This window comes from Balaenoptera musculus, chromosome 15 (assembly GCF_009873245.2).
Source record: "Balaenoptera musculus isolate JJ_BM4_2016_0621 chromosome 15, mBalMus1.pri.v3, whole genome shotgun sequence".
Lineage (NCBI taxonomy): Eukaryota > Metazoa > Chordata > Mammalia > Artiodactyla > Balaenopteridae > Balaenoptera > Balaenoptera musculus.
The window spans coordinates 43,762,372-43,780,583 of NC_045799.1; the positions used below are offsets into that span (position 1 = coordinate 43,762,372).

The 18,212-nt window shown below is 53.2% G+C and overlaps 1 protein-coding gene across 7 annotated transcripts in view; it reads right to left on the bottom strand.

Moving 5' to 3' along the window:
• Positions 1-18,212, bottom strand: part of SYNDIG1 (synapse differentiation inducing 1) — a 116,200-nt gene that overhangs the window by 30,157 nt on the left and 67,831 nt on the right. For all 7 annotated transcript variants that reach the window (XM_036826833.1, XM_036826828.1, XM_036826831.1 and 4 more), the window contains one exon: positions 4,180-4,317. In XM_036826833.1, the coding sequence (XP_036682728.1) occupies positions 4,180-4,317 (138 nt within the window). The remainder of the gene's footprint in view (positions 1-4,179; positions 4,318-18,212) is intronic.

The following is an 18,212-nucleotide window of genomic DNA, read 5'->3' on the forward strand; positions in this document are numbered from 1 at the left end:
TTTACGAAATGACTGAATAGAACACGGGTGTGCAGGTCTCTGCGTCAGACACACATGCAGCCGGGACTCGGCGAGCCCCTCGAAGGGCCAGGCCCGGGGCTTTCCATCCTTTATTCACACGGCGATGCCAGTTCTGAGTCTGAATAAGGCTCCCATGGGCTTTGTTCTGTTTGTCCCATTGCACTAGGCCAGTCACGCAAAGAGCCAGGGCGAGTTCCTGTCAGCGCTGGAAGGAACGGGAATTCAAGTGACAGAAAATCTAAGTTCCTCAACCCAGCCTTCAATTTTCTAATTAAAACACATTCCTGTTGTAAGAGGAACACAGTCTCTGTAGAAGAAATATAGACTTCTGCTTCTGATGATACCACTAGTGACCCTTCTGCAGAAGACAGCTACAGATTCTTTAGGAAATATTAATACTTTGAAACGCTGGTGCTATTCATAAAATTCATAATCTGACTCTTAATTCCTTTTTCTCATTTAATTATAGTTATAAGAGTGCAGTTAAGAAAGGAAAGAAACATTTTAGGAAATGAAATCAAGACATAATAGACGCTCAAATGTAGAAGATGCCTGAGGCCGATGCAGTGCACAGAGCCCTCAGGCCTCCCGCGCCAGCGCAAGCTCCAGACCCAGGGCCTCGGGGCAGCGGGGGTGGGCTGGGGAGTCGGAGAGGGTCTTCCAGCTCCAGTCTCAAGCTCACACCTGCCCCGCTGGTGAAGGTGCCCAGGTAAGCACCCAATCCCGTCTAGAAGGCTTCTCTTCCTCACTGTAACACGCTCCAAGCAGGTGGGGACAGAAGACTTAGAAGCGAGAACTGTGCTTCTATTTTTGTTTGCAGATAAAAGTCAAAGTTATATTGCAGGAAATTTGATTTGAAGTGTTAGAAGCACTGATATTTGCATCATGTATCCATACTTGCTACCTCTCTGATTTCTATGTTATTTAATCCCTTGAAACTTCAGTCTTTTCATCCATAAAATGGGGATAATAAATTCGCACCTTTCAGACTCATTGCCAAGATTAAATAAGATAAAGTGGGCACATCAACTAGCTCACAGCCATCGCGCAGCAAATTTGGGTTCCTTTCTGTTCTCCACATCATTCAGAGCATTGTTTCCTGGGTGGACCCACCAAAACTACACACAACACTTTCCTCTATAAAAAGTGTATAAAACTTGCCTGCATCGGGAGCCGGATCAAATGATTAGCACTGGAGTAAAATGAAGCTGTGGACAAACGCTGCACTCAGGCCTCCACACTGAGGCCTGGGGCCAGGCCCACCATCAGCAGGTCTGGCCTTAGGACGCCATCGCCTTCACTGACCCCTGATCCCATGGCCACAAAGTGACGCGATGGCAGTGCCCTGTCACGGACTTCCCATGAGATCACGCGTGTGCAACTGCTCAGACTACGGCAGCATCAGGAGTCGGGGGAGGGCTTGTTCAAAAGCCGTTTCCACGCCCCCTCTCCCCCCCCCCCCCAAGTGGCTCTGATGTAGCGGGTTGGTGGGCCAGACAACACGCCTTTCTAACTGAGCTGGGGGTGTCGACACTGCTGGCCAGGACCACCCAAGAAGGCAGGTGTGCGGTGTTCAACGCAGGCCAGGGCCCAGAGGTGCAGGTGCTGCCCACCTCTCTGACACTTTTACCACCACTGTTACTGCTACTTGAGGCCTTTTTCGAATCATAAAATCTGTTGGAGAAAAGATCCCATGTCTCCTTCCAGGCGTCCCTTGACCTGGGGACCCACGTGTGTGCCGACAATTCCGATTTCCTGCGTCTACAGTCAGGCTGAAGAGGCACGAACAGAAGGTCTGGCAGGCTCAAGGCTGGGCTGAAGCGCCATGTGCCAGGGGCTGCCAGCCTCCTGGGCCTGCAGTGCAGCCCAGAACCACGCTGACCCTGAAGGGACCCGCGTGCCAGGGTCTCAGCCGCGAGTTCCCGTGGAGGTGTGTCCACCGAGGGGAAGTCCACGCTCACAGCACAAGAAAAAGAGGGACTGAGAGCCAGGGACCCCAGAGCCCCTTCTCTAATTCCAACAGCAAAGGCAACCCCGCAGGCCTCAAAACGCTGGCTCTTCACCCCTGAGAATGTGACCAGTGGCCTCCACGGAGACTGTTTCATTTGCTGTTAACAGATGATCAGAATCCTTTCCCATCAAAGGTATTAAACATCCTGACTCAGCAGGCCCAGGTCTAGGAGGTTCTTAAGGTGTGAAGGGTAACGTTACTTTCTGAGAAGGAGGATCTCATGCCAGTCTCCTCGACTGTGGCTGGAGTTTTATTATATTTACCATCTTTTAGACAAGGATGCTGTGCACGGCTTGCCCTGCTCCAGAGACAGGCCTCCCCATGGGTACGTGGAGCAGCCGAGACCAGGGGTGACTTCTGCATCCCGGCACGTAGACAACCTTTCCTGGGCGCGCCCCGCCAGGCCCCACTTATCCAGGGCTCACCTGGCCTCTGCCGGCAGGTGACAAGTGACACCAATGTCCACTTGCATCTCTCTGAACAGGGAGCATCTGCCCTGTGGAATCCATGGTGAAAATATTAGTCTCATTCTACAACTTGGCAATCAAAACAGAGCTCTGGCTTGGAGGGCATCCCCTGGGGGTGATGGGGTTTGTCAGCAGGCCAGGCTGGGAGGCTGGGGGTGGGCCGCCCCCTTCACCCCTCGATGTGTCAAGACTGGGATGCAGGGGGAGGCTGATGTGACACTTGGGCCCTGGTTCCTCTGGGCTCTGTCCTCCTGAGCTTCCTTCTCCTGGTGAAAACCTCTTGCCTGTTGGCAGCGCGTTAACCCAGGCTCAGGGCGCAGCTGAGACGGGGCTCTGGGCTCTGGGCCTGGGGTCTTCTGGGGACACCGTCTGCACATCGAGGGCATCTGCCCATGCGCTTTAGTCTGGGTCCCGCTGTGCGCCCCAATCCTTGGTGCACGCAGCGACCACGGCCACTGCTTGGGTCTGGGAGATCCCGGCCTCGCTCTACCCACAGCTGCTCAGGCCCCTGACAGCCCGGAGTCTTGCTCTGAAGCCTCGGCTTGTGCCCCCAGAGCAGAGGCCTCTGGCACGTGTGGGACAAGGTCACAAAAGAGAAGCTCAGACAAATCCTCCAGGTCAAAGCTGGACGTGGAACAGCCACCTGACCCAACCCCAGCGGTTCAGGACAGTCCCCATCATCCCTCCCCGTACCCATCCATCCTCCAGAGACGGGACCTCAGAGCAGCGGCCCCGCCATGTCCCCCTGGAAGGGCCTCTGGGGCCTCTCAGTGTCCCTGTGAAGAGGTGCCTGCCCTCAGGGGGCCACCAGTGGGTCCTCTTCTCCCCCTGCTCCTCGTGGGGTCAGGAAAGGGGGGGCAGGGGACACAGGAACACGCATAAAGGGACTCTCCACTCACCCAACAAACCGAATCAGTACAGACAGCGGCAAGAAGCAGTGAGAGGCCAGGGGTCTGTTCTCAAGCCCAGAGGAATCAGTGCTTCAAGCATGAGACCTGGCCGGTAGGACCGAGAGCCCTGGACGCTGGAGAGGGAGCCCGGTGCCCTGAGGATGCGGAGGGCTCTGGGGCCAGCGGAAGGGGCTGCCTTTCTCTCCCGTCTGGTGGGGATGACGGGTGATGCTGAAACTCATGCTTTAATTGGCAAGTACACATCTTCCTTTGATTAATAAAAACGGGAATGTAGATGATTTCTGAATGAAGGCTCCCCATTTGCAAGAGGAAATCTTTCAAACCTGGGCTCCGTGAAGGCACATGGAGGACGTTTGCTGTGAAAAAGGCCTGGGAATCGACCCTCTTAAAGCACGGAGGGCACGGTTACCCACCAAGACAGGCCGTTTCCTCCAGAACCTTAGTTTGGGATAAGCACACAGGCGCTGCAAGACTGGACTCTATTTTACGTGTGAGCCTTTCACAAAGAAAACCAAACCCGCTTTGCCTCCGTTCCCAGTATGTACCAAGTCCGCGCCCAACACGGGGTCAGTCCCGCTGGCGTGGAGGGCGGGCTGCCAACCTACTGCTTTCCCAGTGGCCGCTGTCAGAGGATGCGTCCCGGGCCTGATGGGGTGAGGCTGGGCCGCCCCTGCCCGGTTCCCCCAGGTGGCCCTCCGCCCCCGAGCGGGCTCTCCTCGATGGCCTGGGTGCGCCAGCCGCGTGCGCGTGATCCACGGGGAGGCCTTACCTCGTGGGACAGGTAGAAGGCGGCGATGCCCAGGGGCCAGAAGCAGCAGAGCATGGAGAAGACGCTAAGGCCCAGGTGGTCCCGCGGGGGCATCACGAGGAAGTTGTCCTCGCTCTCTGTGTCACTGGAGTAGTCGCTCTGCCGGAGAGATGGGGAGGGAGAGCGGGGTTACCAGGGGTCTCTCCATCATCCCCCGAAGCGGGGGGTCAGGCCTGGCAAGCCCTCCTGGCAAGTGTGTGTCCCCCACAGGAAGAGAAAAACCCTGAGGATGGGCTCTGGGTAGTTCCACGGGAGATTAAACCTCACAGACCCGCGGATCTCTGGGATGGGGTGCGGACAGCTGGGTGAAGGGTTGACCGTCGGAGGACGGGGCTGGGTGGGAAGCGCACAGGCAGAGTTGGAGTCCACTCTTTGTTCCAAGACTTCAAGCTGGTTTCAGGACGAGGCAGGGCAGGTGTCGGGGTCAGCACCTGCCCTGAACCCCCTTCTTGCCTTAGACTCTGATCTGAGTAAGGACGTCACTGGGCCTGGTCTCAAGCCTGGGTGTCCCTCCTGTTTTGGTTAATCAAACACGTGTAAAACTGCCAATCAGAGCCTCTACTCAGCCTGTGCTGGAAGCTTCCTGCTGGACTGTTTGTGTCTTGTCTGAGAGAAAACAGGTGAATTTGGAGGGGCTCACCCCAATCGCAAACAGCCACTTTCTCCAGGGGCCCAGGATGGAAGTGGGTGATGCACTGTCCACACAGTACCCAGCCGCCCTCCGCATGTGTGGGCACACACACACACACACACACACACACAGACACAAACACAGATACACACACAGACACACACGTACACACAGACACACACACAGATACACACACACACGGACATACAAACACACACAGACACACACACAGACTCACACACATACACACAGACACACACACAGATACACATGCATGGACACACACACGCACACACACAGATACACAAACACACACAGACACACACACAGACACACAAACACACACAGAGACACACAGACTCACACACATACACACACAGACACACACAGATACACACACACACACGTACACACATAGACACAGACACACACACACACAGACACACACACACAAACACACACAGACACAAATACACACACACAAACACACACAGACACACACAAACACAGACACACACATGCATGCACCCCATGGGTCCCAAGCTCCCAGGCATCCCTTCCCATTGAGGACCAGCTCCTTCCTGCAGGGCAGGCTCTCGCCCTGGTTGGTCACCGTCCCTGGGGTCATCTTTCCAGGACCCTGCAGCCTCCCGTCCGCTGGGCCAGGTCTGTGGAATTCCTGTCTTTCCTCTGCAGCATCACCTCCCAAACAATAAAGGGAAAGGGAAACGCCCATCAGGGAGGCCAGAACCTTCAATCTGGGTGAAGGGGGCCAGGCAGGGTCGCCAGGACGAGCTGCCCAGGAGGCCCACGGTGTCCGCCCTGGGAGCACAGCGCTCGGAGCCTCATGGCTGGGCTGGAACAGCCGAGCTGCCCTTGATGGCCCTCTGCACGGGGTCTGGGGAGGGGACCCTGAAGCGACAGTTGCAGGGCAGGATCCGAGGCCCCCGAGAGACACGGAGGACGGGGCCGAGGGACAGACTCCCCAGAGGATGTGCGTCATGCGACGGGTCTGGCTGCACCCAAGCGACAGCTCTGTCTGTGGCTACTTGTTCAGGCTTTTGGCTTCTGTGGTTTTTTGGTTTTGTTTTAGTTTCCTAAGGGCTTAAATACCTGGACTGGCTGGATTCTGACTCCACATCTGGAAATAGCTGCTGCGGCTGTTTCTCGTGTTATTTCTATTTTACAAAGGACACTGCTGGGATCTGGGTGGTTACAGTGTCCCCAGACCGCAGAACCGTCTGGCCAGTGGCCGCTTACTCCAGACTTCTGTGCTGTCAACTGTCTGGACACCAGCGTCTGGCCACCAATCAACCCCACTGGCCTTAGTTCCTTCTTGCCTAAAGCTGGGGTGTCCTCTCTGTACCCCTTGGCCCCGGGATTTTGATAACCACTTCTCGACTGGTCTGTTGGTGGCCAGTGGCCAGAGTGGTCAGTGGAAAGTTCCCCAATCAGAGAGCAGCGTGGTGTGAGCTGAGGCCACAAACCACACAGGGCTGCCTGGGCATTGACCCCCATCTTTGGAAACAGCTTCAAATGTCACCACCATGCCTGTGAAGCAAAGGTTCCCCCCCAAAATCGTCACAGATTTTTCTTTAGCGCCTAAGGGAACCACATCTGTAAACTGCAAAGTTGTGGCTACATGGCACCAAAATAACTAGTCAATTTTCATTAAAATAGGTTTTGAAAAATTCAGACAAATGACAGGGTAGACAAAAACAGCCCAGCTCTCTGTACCATCTCCCTCCCATCCACGGCAGTGCTGTGGGTGCAAGTGGCCATGGGCATCGCACCACCAGATAGAGGAGAGGAGAGGAGGACCCTGGGGGCGGGTGGCGACGGAGACACCATCGAACCAAGTAGAGAAAACACACCACACACAGCAGCTGTTTCTGAAAATCCTCTTCGTGGGGCATTAGCTTAGAATATCTGCAAGGCAGGGCGGACGCTTCCAGAGACGTTCACAGTTCATGTGGTTGAAGGAACAGATGCTACGAGGGGGCAGAGCAGTACAGGGGCTGCCGTCCTCCTCCCCCAGCCCCCCACTGCCCACACAGTCTGCCCTTGTCCATGACCTCCACGGGATTCCCTGTGGAGCCTGCACGGTGCTCCCGAAAACACCGCTTCAAAAATGCAACATCACAGAGGACTCTACGTGGTCATGGAAAATGACGGCGTAAATGTTTATTCATTGCCCTGGAAAGATGCGTGTAATAACGGAGGGAAAAGCCAGGGTAGAAAGTGGAAGAAGTCATATTTCCTCCAGAAAGTCAGAAATTAAGATGCTTCTGGATGGCGGGCATATCAGTGTTTTTTTTTGTTTTTTTTTTCTTTTTGCATTTCTGGGGTATACTTTTTCTATAATAAGCAAGGTTATTGGGCAATGAAACTCACCAAGACACAGACATGCTGATAGGTGGGGGGGTCCCCCCACCCTTCATCCTCCCGTGGAGTGGGATCCCTCAGGGCTTCCCTGAGGCCCTGCTTGGAGACATTGCGTCGGGGGCCCAAGAAGCAGCTGGCGGAGCAGGATAGGAACTCAGCACAGCACCCAAGCTCCCTGAGATGCAGGTCAGACCCACCAGGTCACTGAGGGTCAAGATCAGAGGCCTCAGCCCACGGAGCCCACGTCTGTGTTGACCAGCAAGGCACCACCGCCCCACAGAGCTACTTAAATTACCCAAATCAAAGATGCCCGACGTAGTTCCTCAGCCACCCTACCACCTGCCAGGGGCTCAGGTGGCACAGGTGGCCAGTGTCCATCACACGGGACAGCACACAGATTGCACATAGCAGGTACCAACAGCACACGTGTTGAATGCATGAAGAATTCCCAAGTGCCCTTAGCCGACACGGACAGCACCTGAGAAGCAGCCAGCCCCCAGGGTTTGCCCCGAGCGCATGGGAGGAACCGGGCCCTCATTCCACGTGGGCAGTCAGCCCCGCTGCCCCAGGCTCCTCTCCTTCCTGTGAGCCTTAGGGTCCTAACCGTCCATTCAGGTGGGACCACAGTGGGAGGATGGTGACTCGGTCAGGTTCAAGGCTGTCTCACCCAGGGCAGCTGATGAACAGAACCGAGGACAAAGGCAGGTGGACACAGGCCCCCATCCTCCTCATGTCGGTCACAGAGCCTCCAGATGTTCTGGGGGTGCAACATCCCGTCCACATAGGAGGAGTGAGGAGTGTGGGTGAGTTTTGCTGACACCTGGAGCTTCCACAGCCACAGACGGAAGTGCCTCTCCTGACCACTGTCTGGGTTGTGAGCCCTGAGTCCTTGCAGGGAGGGCACTGGGCCATACTCCCTCACCTGCACTGTCGAGGTAACCCCACCGGTACACTTGTGTCCACTTGGGAGTCTTCCATGGGCAGGTGAGCTATGGAAGCCCAGATCCCTCAGCACTCGGCAGAATCCTCTGACCCAGGCTACCCTGGCACCTCAGGCCCACTGGCTTCTCCTTTACCCGGAATCAGATCAATCAAAACCAGACTCTGCAGGGGACCCACTCTGTGTATTTTACACAGGGGCACAGATGCAAAGATGTGCAGGGGTCTGGGGGCTCAACAACATGGAACCTGGAGGACATATTTTAGTATCTAAACATGCTGTGCCCTAAATTCTACCGGGGGGCTGTTACTCAACTTTCCTGAATTAATTTAAACACCGTTTTCTCACCAGCTATGGTCTTCAATCCGATGGTTGGGTTACGATGACAGGCTCCCTCTAAGACTTGGCCTTCTTGTGATCTGGAAGTGCTCAGGGGTCCTGAGGACACAATCCTACAAAACGTTCTCAGGACCCGTCTTAGTTTAGTTCCCCCAGAAGCAGATCTTGAGTCAAGGACTGTGTGCACTTGTTTTCTTGGTAGAGGACCACGGGAAATGCTGGCAGGGAAGAGGGGATGTGGGATGTGGCCGGACCAGAGCCAATAAAGGGCGTGTTACCAAGGCAGGTCCTCTGTGGGCGCCTGGAGCCTGGTCCCTCTGGGACCTCAGGGGCCATGTGGTGGAGGGAACTCCTGGGGAACCGCCTCCTGGCAGTTTCGGCGAGTGCCTGGGGGCAGAGGTTCTCCCACATTGCAGGGAAGGCTTCAGGGCCCAGAGAAGGTCCTCAGGTGGGCAGAGGCCAGGTCAGGGGGCTTCTCCTGCAGGGGTGATACCTGGGGGTGGGCTGAGAGCATCTGCTGCAGAGGCTGTGGAAGAACTGGGGGGTTAAGGCACCCTAAAACTTCAATCAGGGCAAGACCACCACACTCAGCGCACGTCTGGGAGGGTGAGAAGATGGGGACACACAGGAACGTGGACATCCAGGATGATGAATCCCATCTACCTCCAAATAAACAGGCACAAAGAACAAATACACATCGTGCGTTTTCAAAGACAGAAGACCTCGTTTAAAATAACACTACACGCATCAGGTAAAACCAACCTGCATGTAGCAAGCAATCAATCTATGTTGGAAATTATATTATTATTTCACTCTCATGTTTTTTTTTCACAGTGTGGATATATTCAGGTTGTTCACTGGACTTCAGATTTTGTCCAAGAAATTGTGATTCCCCTCTGAAGGCCCCTTGCTCAGTAAGGACGTGGGGGTAGCATGTGCAAAGGCCCTGGGCCGGGAATGAGCACTGTACACACGCAGAGCTATAGGGAGTGAGGGGACTTGGTGTGGGAGAGGGGCCCCCAGCAGACCGTGTGGAGTGCGGGCCGCTTTCCACTGCTGTGACCAGGTCTTATCCCACATCAGACAAGAAACCAGGAAATACACACAGACACAGCCCTCCAGGACCAACCACAGGTGTGGGTGTCACAACCGAGACCAGCCCTGGCATGTCGATTTATCACCTGCGGATCCAGTTTCTAAATGTGAATCCCTGCTTCAAACCTGCATTATTTCCACGTGTGATATTCTGCACCTAAGAGCTACATGTACAACTCTATAAGGTGATGGTCGCTTCTTTAGATCTTCTTGCTTCCCCTTTATGTTAGGTTTGCCAGAGGGTAACCTACGGTTTGCAGATGGAAAGTCCAAGTTATTGATAATTTTGGCACCGTGGGTTTGGATTGGTTTGAACTAGGACTTGACTCTCAGAGTCACGTGAGTGCAGGGTCAGCATCTGAACTTTCGTGGCCTGGGTGCTCTGCTGGCCTCACCTGGTCCAGGTGGAATGATGCTAATCCTCACTTAGAGAAAGGAGAATGAAAACCACACTAAGATACTATGTTTCACCTATCGAGTTGTCAACGATGAAAAAGCACATCCAGCCATCCTGTCAGTTAGGCTGTGGGCACACAGGCTGGCTGGATGCAAACTGGTGACACCTTAGGAAGCAGATCTGTCGACATGCAACACAATTAACTACGTGCTGAGTTTTTGGTTCAGTAATCTCAATTCTAGGTGTTATTCTGAAGATTCACCTCCAATAATAGAAAAATACATATGCTCAAGGTTATTCATGGCAACCTAGTGTGTAATTGCAAAATATTGGAAACAACCTAAATGCCCATTCGAAGGAGAGCGGTTACATAAACTATGAGGCATCCAGTGGTTACATAAACTATGAGGCATCTACCGCATGGGATAAAGAGCAGGTGAAAAAAGAGTGTGTGGTCGTGGTGCGAGCTGTTTGGGTTGGATTGAGGATGTTAGTTTCTATCTATCTATAAGTAGATAAAAAATAAGTATGTCTGTGTACACACACATGGTTACACAGATGTGTTTATGTACCAATGTGCTACATGTTTCTCCTGGCTCGGTCTGCCGGAGGGCCTGGGAACAACGCGCCCACCCCCAAGGCGATGAGAAGACCCAGCGCCCGGACGTTGGAGTCTAGACACGGCTCTCCAACACAAGGAGCCAGGGCGCTTTGGAGAAAAGGCTGATTTCAGGGTCAGGGCCGTCAACATCCGAGACAGACCTGGGACAGCTCTCTGCACAGGAAATAATGATAAAATGGCTAATGGATGACAAGCTGTGTCAAAAGGACACAGAGCCAACCAGAAGGGGTGTCTGCTGTCAAATCTGTAACAAAGTGAGAATAAACACACAGTAAACACCATAATGGATGGACAGGAACACGTAAAGTAAGAATCAATGGTCCAGCCTGAAATGAAGTGATAAATGCCTACAAATAAATACGGGGGAAGGGAAAACTCTTCCCCACAGCTGAATGCCAGCTAATAAATACAGAAGGAACGGTGGGGTTAGGAGCTTGTGAAGGACGTTAAGACCAGTAGGTGAACAACCAGTGACAAGCAGGATGGCCCATCCTCACACAGCACCTCTTGCAAGACACTGATCAATTCCAGAGAAACGTGGCTCAGCCAGGAGACACTTGGCAGGCACCGCCTGCAACACGGGATGGAGTCACCACCGGTCACGGGCACGTGCACCAGGGACACGCCAGCGACACGACATGGGGAGGCAAGCGTCTCCTCCGCAGCGGTCCTGCCCAGAGTGCCGTCACCTGAATCCAAGCAGCAGGATCACCAGACGACCCAGAGGGAGGGCTCCCCTGTGAAATAACTGACCTGTACTGTCCAAGCATGTCGAGGGAATGAGGGTGGTGACAGAGAAGCTTCCAGATTACAGAGGACTAAAGAGGCACAGCAAGAAAATGCAAGATGGGCTCCTGAACTGGATTCTGGGCCTGACTGTTTTTCCTTTTGCTATAAAGGACAATATTGAAAGAACTGGGAAAATGTACATAAGGTCTATAGATGAGATCACAGTATTGTAACGATTTTAATTTCCCGACTTTTATAATTGAACTTGTTTTTAGAAAATACAACTGGCTCATTTAGGGGTAAAAGGACATCTTGTCTGACACTTTCTTGCGAAGAGCTCAGGCAAACATATGTACATTGACAGAATGGTAACACATCCATGGTAAACTGTCAAGACTGAAGGAAACTGGGTGACAACCATATAGGGATTCTCTGTACCGTTCTTGCAATTCTTCTGTCTGAAATTATTTCGAAAATAAAAAGTCAAAAAACCCCTCACACATGTGCCATTTTAGGAGGAAAAAAATTATACTTTAAATTGAATTTTTTTCTTTTGGGGATTAAAAATTGCATACACTTTTCCCTGTTTTTTCATTATGCTTTAATGGAAACACTGTGAGCGTTGCAGGGAAAGATGAAAAAAATATCAAATTCACTCTTTTCATGACACATGAATAATTCATTTTACACTGGTATTTCATCACGTTTGTCCTTTTTATGTTTCCACAGAGAAGCTACTTAGTAGTGTTGGATGTCACACACTTGCCCTCAGGAGCTCAGAGACCTGCGGAGCCAAAGGCGACTTCTGGAACAAAGCTGGGGCATTGAGCAGTCAGAAGGCTGCGCGTGCCCACCACCGGGGCCCAGGTGGCAAAGGGCTCCCGGGCGAACCTGGCAGCGGGTGGCTCACTAGGGCCCACAGGGATGCTGCCCTCGGCTGAGAGGCGAGGAGGGTGGAGGGCCCAGTGGAGCATACACCTCCTAGGAACAAGCTATGGGGATACAACGTCCACCCACCCGTCCTCACCCATCCGTCCACCCACCAGAAAGGCCCTGATTCCCGAGGAAGTGCAGGAGCTACTTGGTGCCACGGGAGGGGCAGGTGGGAACCACGTGCCTTCCTCTTAGAGGCTGGCGGCCACCTCCCTCCATGGACCCTCACCTGCCCTCCACCCTAGGCTCCAGAAGCCTCTCTGGCTTGAGTGGGAGTCACGTCTGTGCTGCTCCGGTGAGGGCAGACTGTGGATCCCCCCGTCTGGCTTGTCTGACGTCTCTTCATCTTCTCATAGCATCAGGTACTGGCCAAAGGCACCAGCCCCTGTACAGTGTGAGGCCCTTGGAGCTACGTCTCCCATCTCTGCAGCGAGGAGAAAGCCGTCTGCCAGACACTTGGGAGCAGGGACCCCAGAGCCCGTCACCCTTCAGCCCCTCGCCACTGATCATGGCCACTGCCCTGCACATTTGCATGCGCCTATGGCCCAGGTGGGCTCCCTAGTTTGTAAGAATGAGAATATCTTCTAAACCAAGGGCTGCCTCTGTGCAAGATCCCATTACAGAAAACCTCTGGCTGTATGTCAAGGCACTGGCTGGGCTGTTCTAGGTCATCAGATACCAGCCGTGTTTTTAAAAATCACTAATTTCCCAATTTTCTTTACTGTTCTGAAATATTCTGCTTTATTGAAAGGAAAGCACGTATTTAAATTATATATTAGTTAGTTTGAAGATTATAGAGTATTAAAATTCACTAAAGATGGCCTTACACAATATGTGTATGTATGTATACATATAGATTATTTCACTCTGTTTGTGTGTGTGTGAGATGTGATGTCACATCTAAAAACTCTTCAACTAAGTCTAGGTCACAGAGATGTATATGTGTATACATACACACACACACACACACACACACACCCTTTGAAACAATTTTAGACTCACATAAAAGTTTCAAAAATAGAGCAGAGTTCCTGTAGGGGCTGCAAAGACAGAACAGAGTTCCATATCCTTGACCGCCACCCCTTACATAAGCACGACCCAGCACCTAAATCAGGACACCGACTCTGTCCAGTGCAAAACCCCTGACCAGCCCCCTCAGCATGAGGTCCCGAGGGTCACCAGGCTGCTGGGGGCGTCAGCAGTTCACTCTGTTTTGTTCCTGAGTGATTTTCCACGATAGGGAGGTGCCGCTGTGTGTTTGTCCGTTTGTCCACTGAAGGGCGTTTCATTCCAGTTTTTGATTCTTACTAATAAAGGCTGTGACGCATTCGTGCAAGTTTCTGTGTGAACATAGGTTTTCATTTCTTTAGAGTAAATACCCAGGAGCGGGGTTGCTGGGTTGTTTGGTGTTGGTTTTTTTACAGGAAAATGACCAATTGCCTTCCAGAGAGGCCTTCCCGCTTCTGCCTCCTCACCAGCACTTGGTGGTGTCAGTTCTTGGCTTTCCGCCATCCTAAGGGCTGTGCGGTGCTCTTTCATCTTGGCTTTAGTCTGCATTTCTCTGAAGGTAGTGATGTTGAACATCTTCGTGTGCTTATTTGCCATTTGTATCTCCTACTTGGTGAAGTGCCGGTTCTCTCCATCACGTGGCAGCTGGCTCCATCCAAACTCTCCCGCAAGTCCCTGTCGCCCTTACCTTAGCTCCGCCTCCCAAATGTAGACGCTCTGCCCGCCACGTGGACTCCAGGGGTTACGAGAAGGGATTCAAAGCTGGCAGATCAGTGGTTGGCCTCCTGTGGGCACGCAGCCCGTGCTAAGGACAGCAGATGGGGCTGTTACGGGGTGACAGTTCCAGCTGGAACAAAGGACAGAGCTGTGAGCCTGTAGGAGCACACTGACCTCCTGTGCACACGGCCCGAAGCCAGGACATAGCCCAAGCCTCCAGCAGCTACCCAGCAAGGAGCTCACCTGCCTCCTCTGTGAAGCTGCACCAGTTGCTGCATTTCTAGAAGAGAGGTGTAGAGGATCTCAAGCCATTCTCATCTACCCCCCGCCACCCTGAGGCTAAGCGTGAGGCAGTGAGGACTCATGGAAAGAGACTGGCTGGGGGAGGGGGCCGGAGAGAGGCCGCCAGTGGTGCAGGTGCCGCCTGGCAGCGCTGGCCGGCCTCGGGGAGGGAGGGTCCAGAAAGGGGGTCAGGGAGCTCCAGTCTGCTTCACAGGGGGCAGATCACCTCTGGATTATCCATTTCTCGACTCATTTCAAGAGGGATTCAGAGCGACCAGGATGGCGAGGAGAGTAAAGCGATGCCCTACCGGGAAGAGGGGGGACCCCGGGGAGGGCAGGGCTGGGGGTGAGCATTGTCTCCATGTGTTAAAGGCCATCCTTAGAAGAAGGAGAGATGGGTCCTCGGGCATCCAAAGGGGTACAAGAGGCGGCCCATCTCTAGAGAGGGAAACGTTTCCAGAAAGGGTGAGTCTTGTACCTTCTCTGTCTGTGAAGTGGGTTAGAAGCCGCCTGGACCACTGGTCAGCGGAACTTTGTCCTCACGGCTCACACAGTGTGGTCCAGGGGCTGCAGTGTCGGCCTTGCTGGGAGCCGTCAGAATACAGATGCCCCAGGCCCCACCCCAGCCAGCCGGGACCTGCCCACACGGAGGCTGCCAGGCTCAGGAGAGGGTGTTTGGACGGGGAGTCACGGGGGATGCTCCATCGCTGGGGTAGGGGGGGGTGTCTCTCCACCGTCGTGTGTCAGGAACGTCCCCGGTTATCTGCCCTGCTACCTATCTCTGGACAAGCGTCCACTTCAGCAAGTAAACAACAACAATGACAAACTGACTGTCACTCCTTCTGTTCTCTGTCCTCGTCCATAAGAAGCACCTCTGACTACGTCCCTGTGACACGATGCTGGTCCTCCCCAGAGGGATGGCGCGGCTGTCACTGGGCGCTTCGCTCCCGCTCGACCCCACGGACACACTGAGGACCGGCCGGGGGCTGAGCAGGGCTGTCAGGGCACCGGCTCCTCTCCTCCCTTCCCCCTGCAGTTATGGGGCAGTTCTGTCCGGCTAGAATGACCTCATGATTTCTCTCTTTTCTAATGAAACGCCAATGGCCCTGTGTTCGTAACAGTCTTCATGTCGTGCTTTCTCCTTAGTCCTTATTTGGAGCCTGTCTTTGTTTTTGTGGTTTGTGGGAAACATGGTCTGCTCTTGTGTTTCAGCACAGAGTCAGCTGCTGCCAGGATGCCCCGCACGGAGGCCCTGGGGCTGCCGCAGGGCCTACGGGGCGCCAAGTACCAGAGGCCCGGGTCCCGCGTCTGCTCCGTGCACTTGACGTGGGAGACTTTTTAAAGCACCTCATTAAAAAAAGTCAAGGTCACATAAATGCTCACCAGGAAGACCTCAAGGAGTCTGGGTGCTCACACAGGTAGAGTCTGGCTTCATTTCTATTGAGAAAAGCATGACACTGACCAGGAGGGCTCTTCTGACAGTCATTTATTTACTAAGAATCCAATCAGCACAAAGGATCATTAGGTGCCCACTCGGTGCTGAGCTTGGGGGTGTATCCAGGAGCTTCTGTCTCTGCTCCTTTCCCAGGAGGCTAAAATCCACTCATCCACAGCCCCCGGGGCCATGGGGGCACCGCCCATACCTCAGGTCCCGAGGCCAGGCTGGGCCCCCTCTGTGCTTTGTCTGAAACCCCCTCCTTTCTTGACACCCTGCCCCTTGCTCCCCCGCTGACCGGCTGGTCTCCCAGGGGACGTTTCCTAGTAAATCACGTGCTCATGAATCCTCGCATTGCGTCTGCTTCTGGGAAACTCAGCCTAAAATGGCTCGGCCGTGTCCGACACGACAGAAAATCAAGTAAACACACACACACATAAAAAACGGCATCTCAGCACTGCGACCTGGATGCTGGCGAGAAGGCAGCCAAGTGAAGGGGAGGAGAGAACACTCTGGGTCCAGGGGGGGCTGCAAAGCCGCCTGGGGGCTGGGAAATCGAGGGGGACCAGGAGGCTGGAGGTGGTGGGGACAGAGCAAGAGGCGAGGCGACAGGGGTGGGTGACTGCTCACGGGGCCCCCGTGTGTCTGCATTTTATTTAACTCAGTTTGGGTGATCTGCTACCTAATGATGTATCAAAGGGATCAAAGCAAAAGTACTAGAAGAGGAGACACAGTAATTGACTAACTTACCAAAGGCTTGAAAATCTCCCTATTTTCTAGAAGAAACACGAGAGGAAAATCCCATACAATCTACCATATTGAACCACGTCCAGATTTCACCCAGCCTGGGCCAGCAGAGTACGGGATGGTTTGCTGTAGAGACAGGTATCCTCTGGGATCTGACCTCAAGTTACAGCTGTCCCCCCACTGCATCCCTGACCCTCCACCACCAAGCCTCCCTGAAACACCACTGCTTTCTCTGCTAAATCCTTCCTGAATCTGCATTTTACAGTGTAGACCTCTCTGGGTAACGTCTTATGTAAGGTTATGACTCCAAGCAACATGTTCCGTTTCTAAATATACTTCTTTCCACTCTGAGGAATGTTCCCTGACTTCTCAGTTTTACCTGTTTGATGATTACACAGACGTCCCCCAGACACCCTGGCGGTTCTCACCTTTCCAGACTTGTCCACACGGCACCACTGCAGGCTGGCGTACATTTTGCTTCATATGACATGAAGACTTACAGGTGCCTCAGATGAACTGTGCAAAGGGAACATTTTCCAGCTAACACTGCTGTCAACAGCACGCATGTCCTGCTGTGTGGATTTATTCTTTAACTGGACAAAGGCTGTTTTCCTAACTTGGCCTCGTGTTTCTCCGGTGACGGGGCTGTGGTGCGCAGTGTGTTTTTCATTATCCAGGAGGAGACAGTCTTCCTTCTGGGACCCTTGCCGACACCCAGGCCAGGCCAGGTGGGACCATCCTGCTTCCTCCCACTTGTGAAGGGGGACAGCACCCTCCCTGGAGACAAGCCTGACAGGAATCCTCAGCATTTTGCACAATGAGACCTCTTTCTGGCCTCCTCCGTGTCTGTTTCCTCCAGGTGAGTATCAGCACCAAGCACCCACTGCCCGGGGCCCCGAGGAAGATGTGCAGGCTCTCCATCCGGAATGATGGCGTCTCCTTCACCTGCTAACGGTCTGAGCGATCTGATGATCCTCGCACCAGCCAAATGCCTCTTGTTACAAAAATCTAGCTTAACCTCAGCCCACGAGTGCCAGCCACCTGCACCGCCTCCCCAGTGTTAGTTTCTTTTTGCATCTCAGAATTCACAATGCACCCAAACTACCTGACCTGTGTGTCAGTCCTGGGAGCTTTTCCTTCTGTTTTTAGGAAACGCTGTGAAATGGTTTGTTAGGGAAAAAATGGAAAATATTGGCAGTCATGAAGTTGGGCTCATCCTGGATTTCTGTGGTTATTCTGCCATTGTTCCCCAGCAGCAGGACGGACAGAAAGCTGAACAGACCATAATATGGGGGCGACACTTCCCACGATTCCCTTAAAAAGGATGTGGTCATCACCAATACTTTGAATTCAAAGGATGTGCTTCTTCTAACAAACTTGAATGCTGATGGTCACTTTCTGATGACATTATGATGTGGTAGGTGGGAGATGGTTTTTGTTACCATGGGCCAAGGTTAAATGGCATTCCCTGGGCTCCAGGCCAAGAAGAGCGTTTTCTGCACGTGTGGAGGTCACTGAACGCAGGAGTTAGCGGCAGGCCCGTGAGGAGACACGTTTTATGCACCATTGAGCGAATTTGCCCCTCGGGGACTCCAAAGGATCCTCTTGGTACTGGGTTTTGTTCACATGAGTATTGCTTGAAATAGGTGGACCTTTGGCTAAGCTTGGGGTAACTTTATTAAACCACAATTTGGTTTAGAACCAAATTTTACTGGTATTTGTTCAAAACTGAGT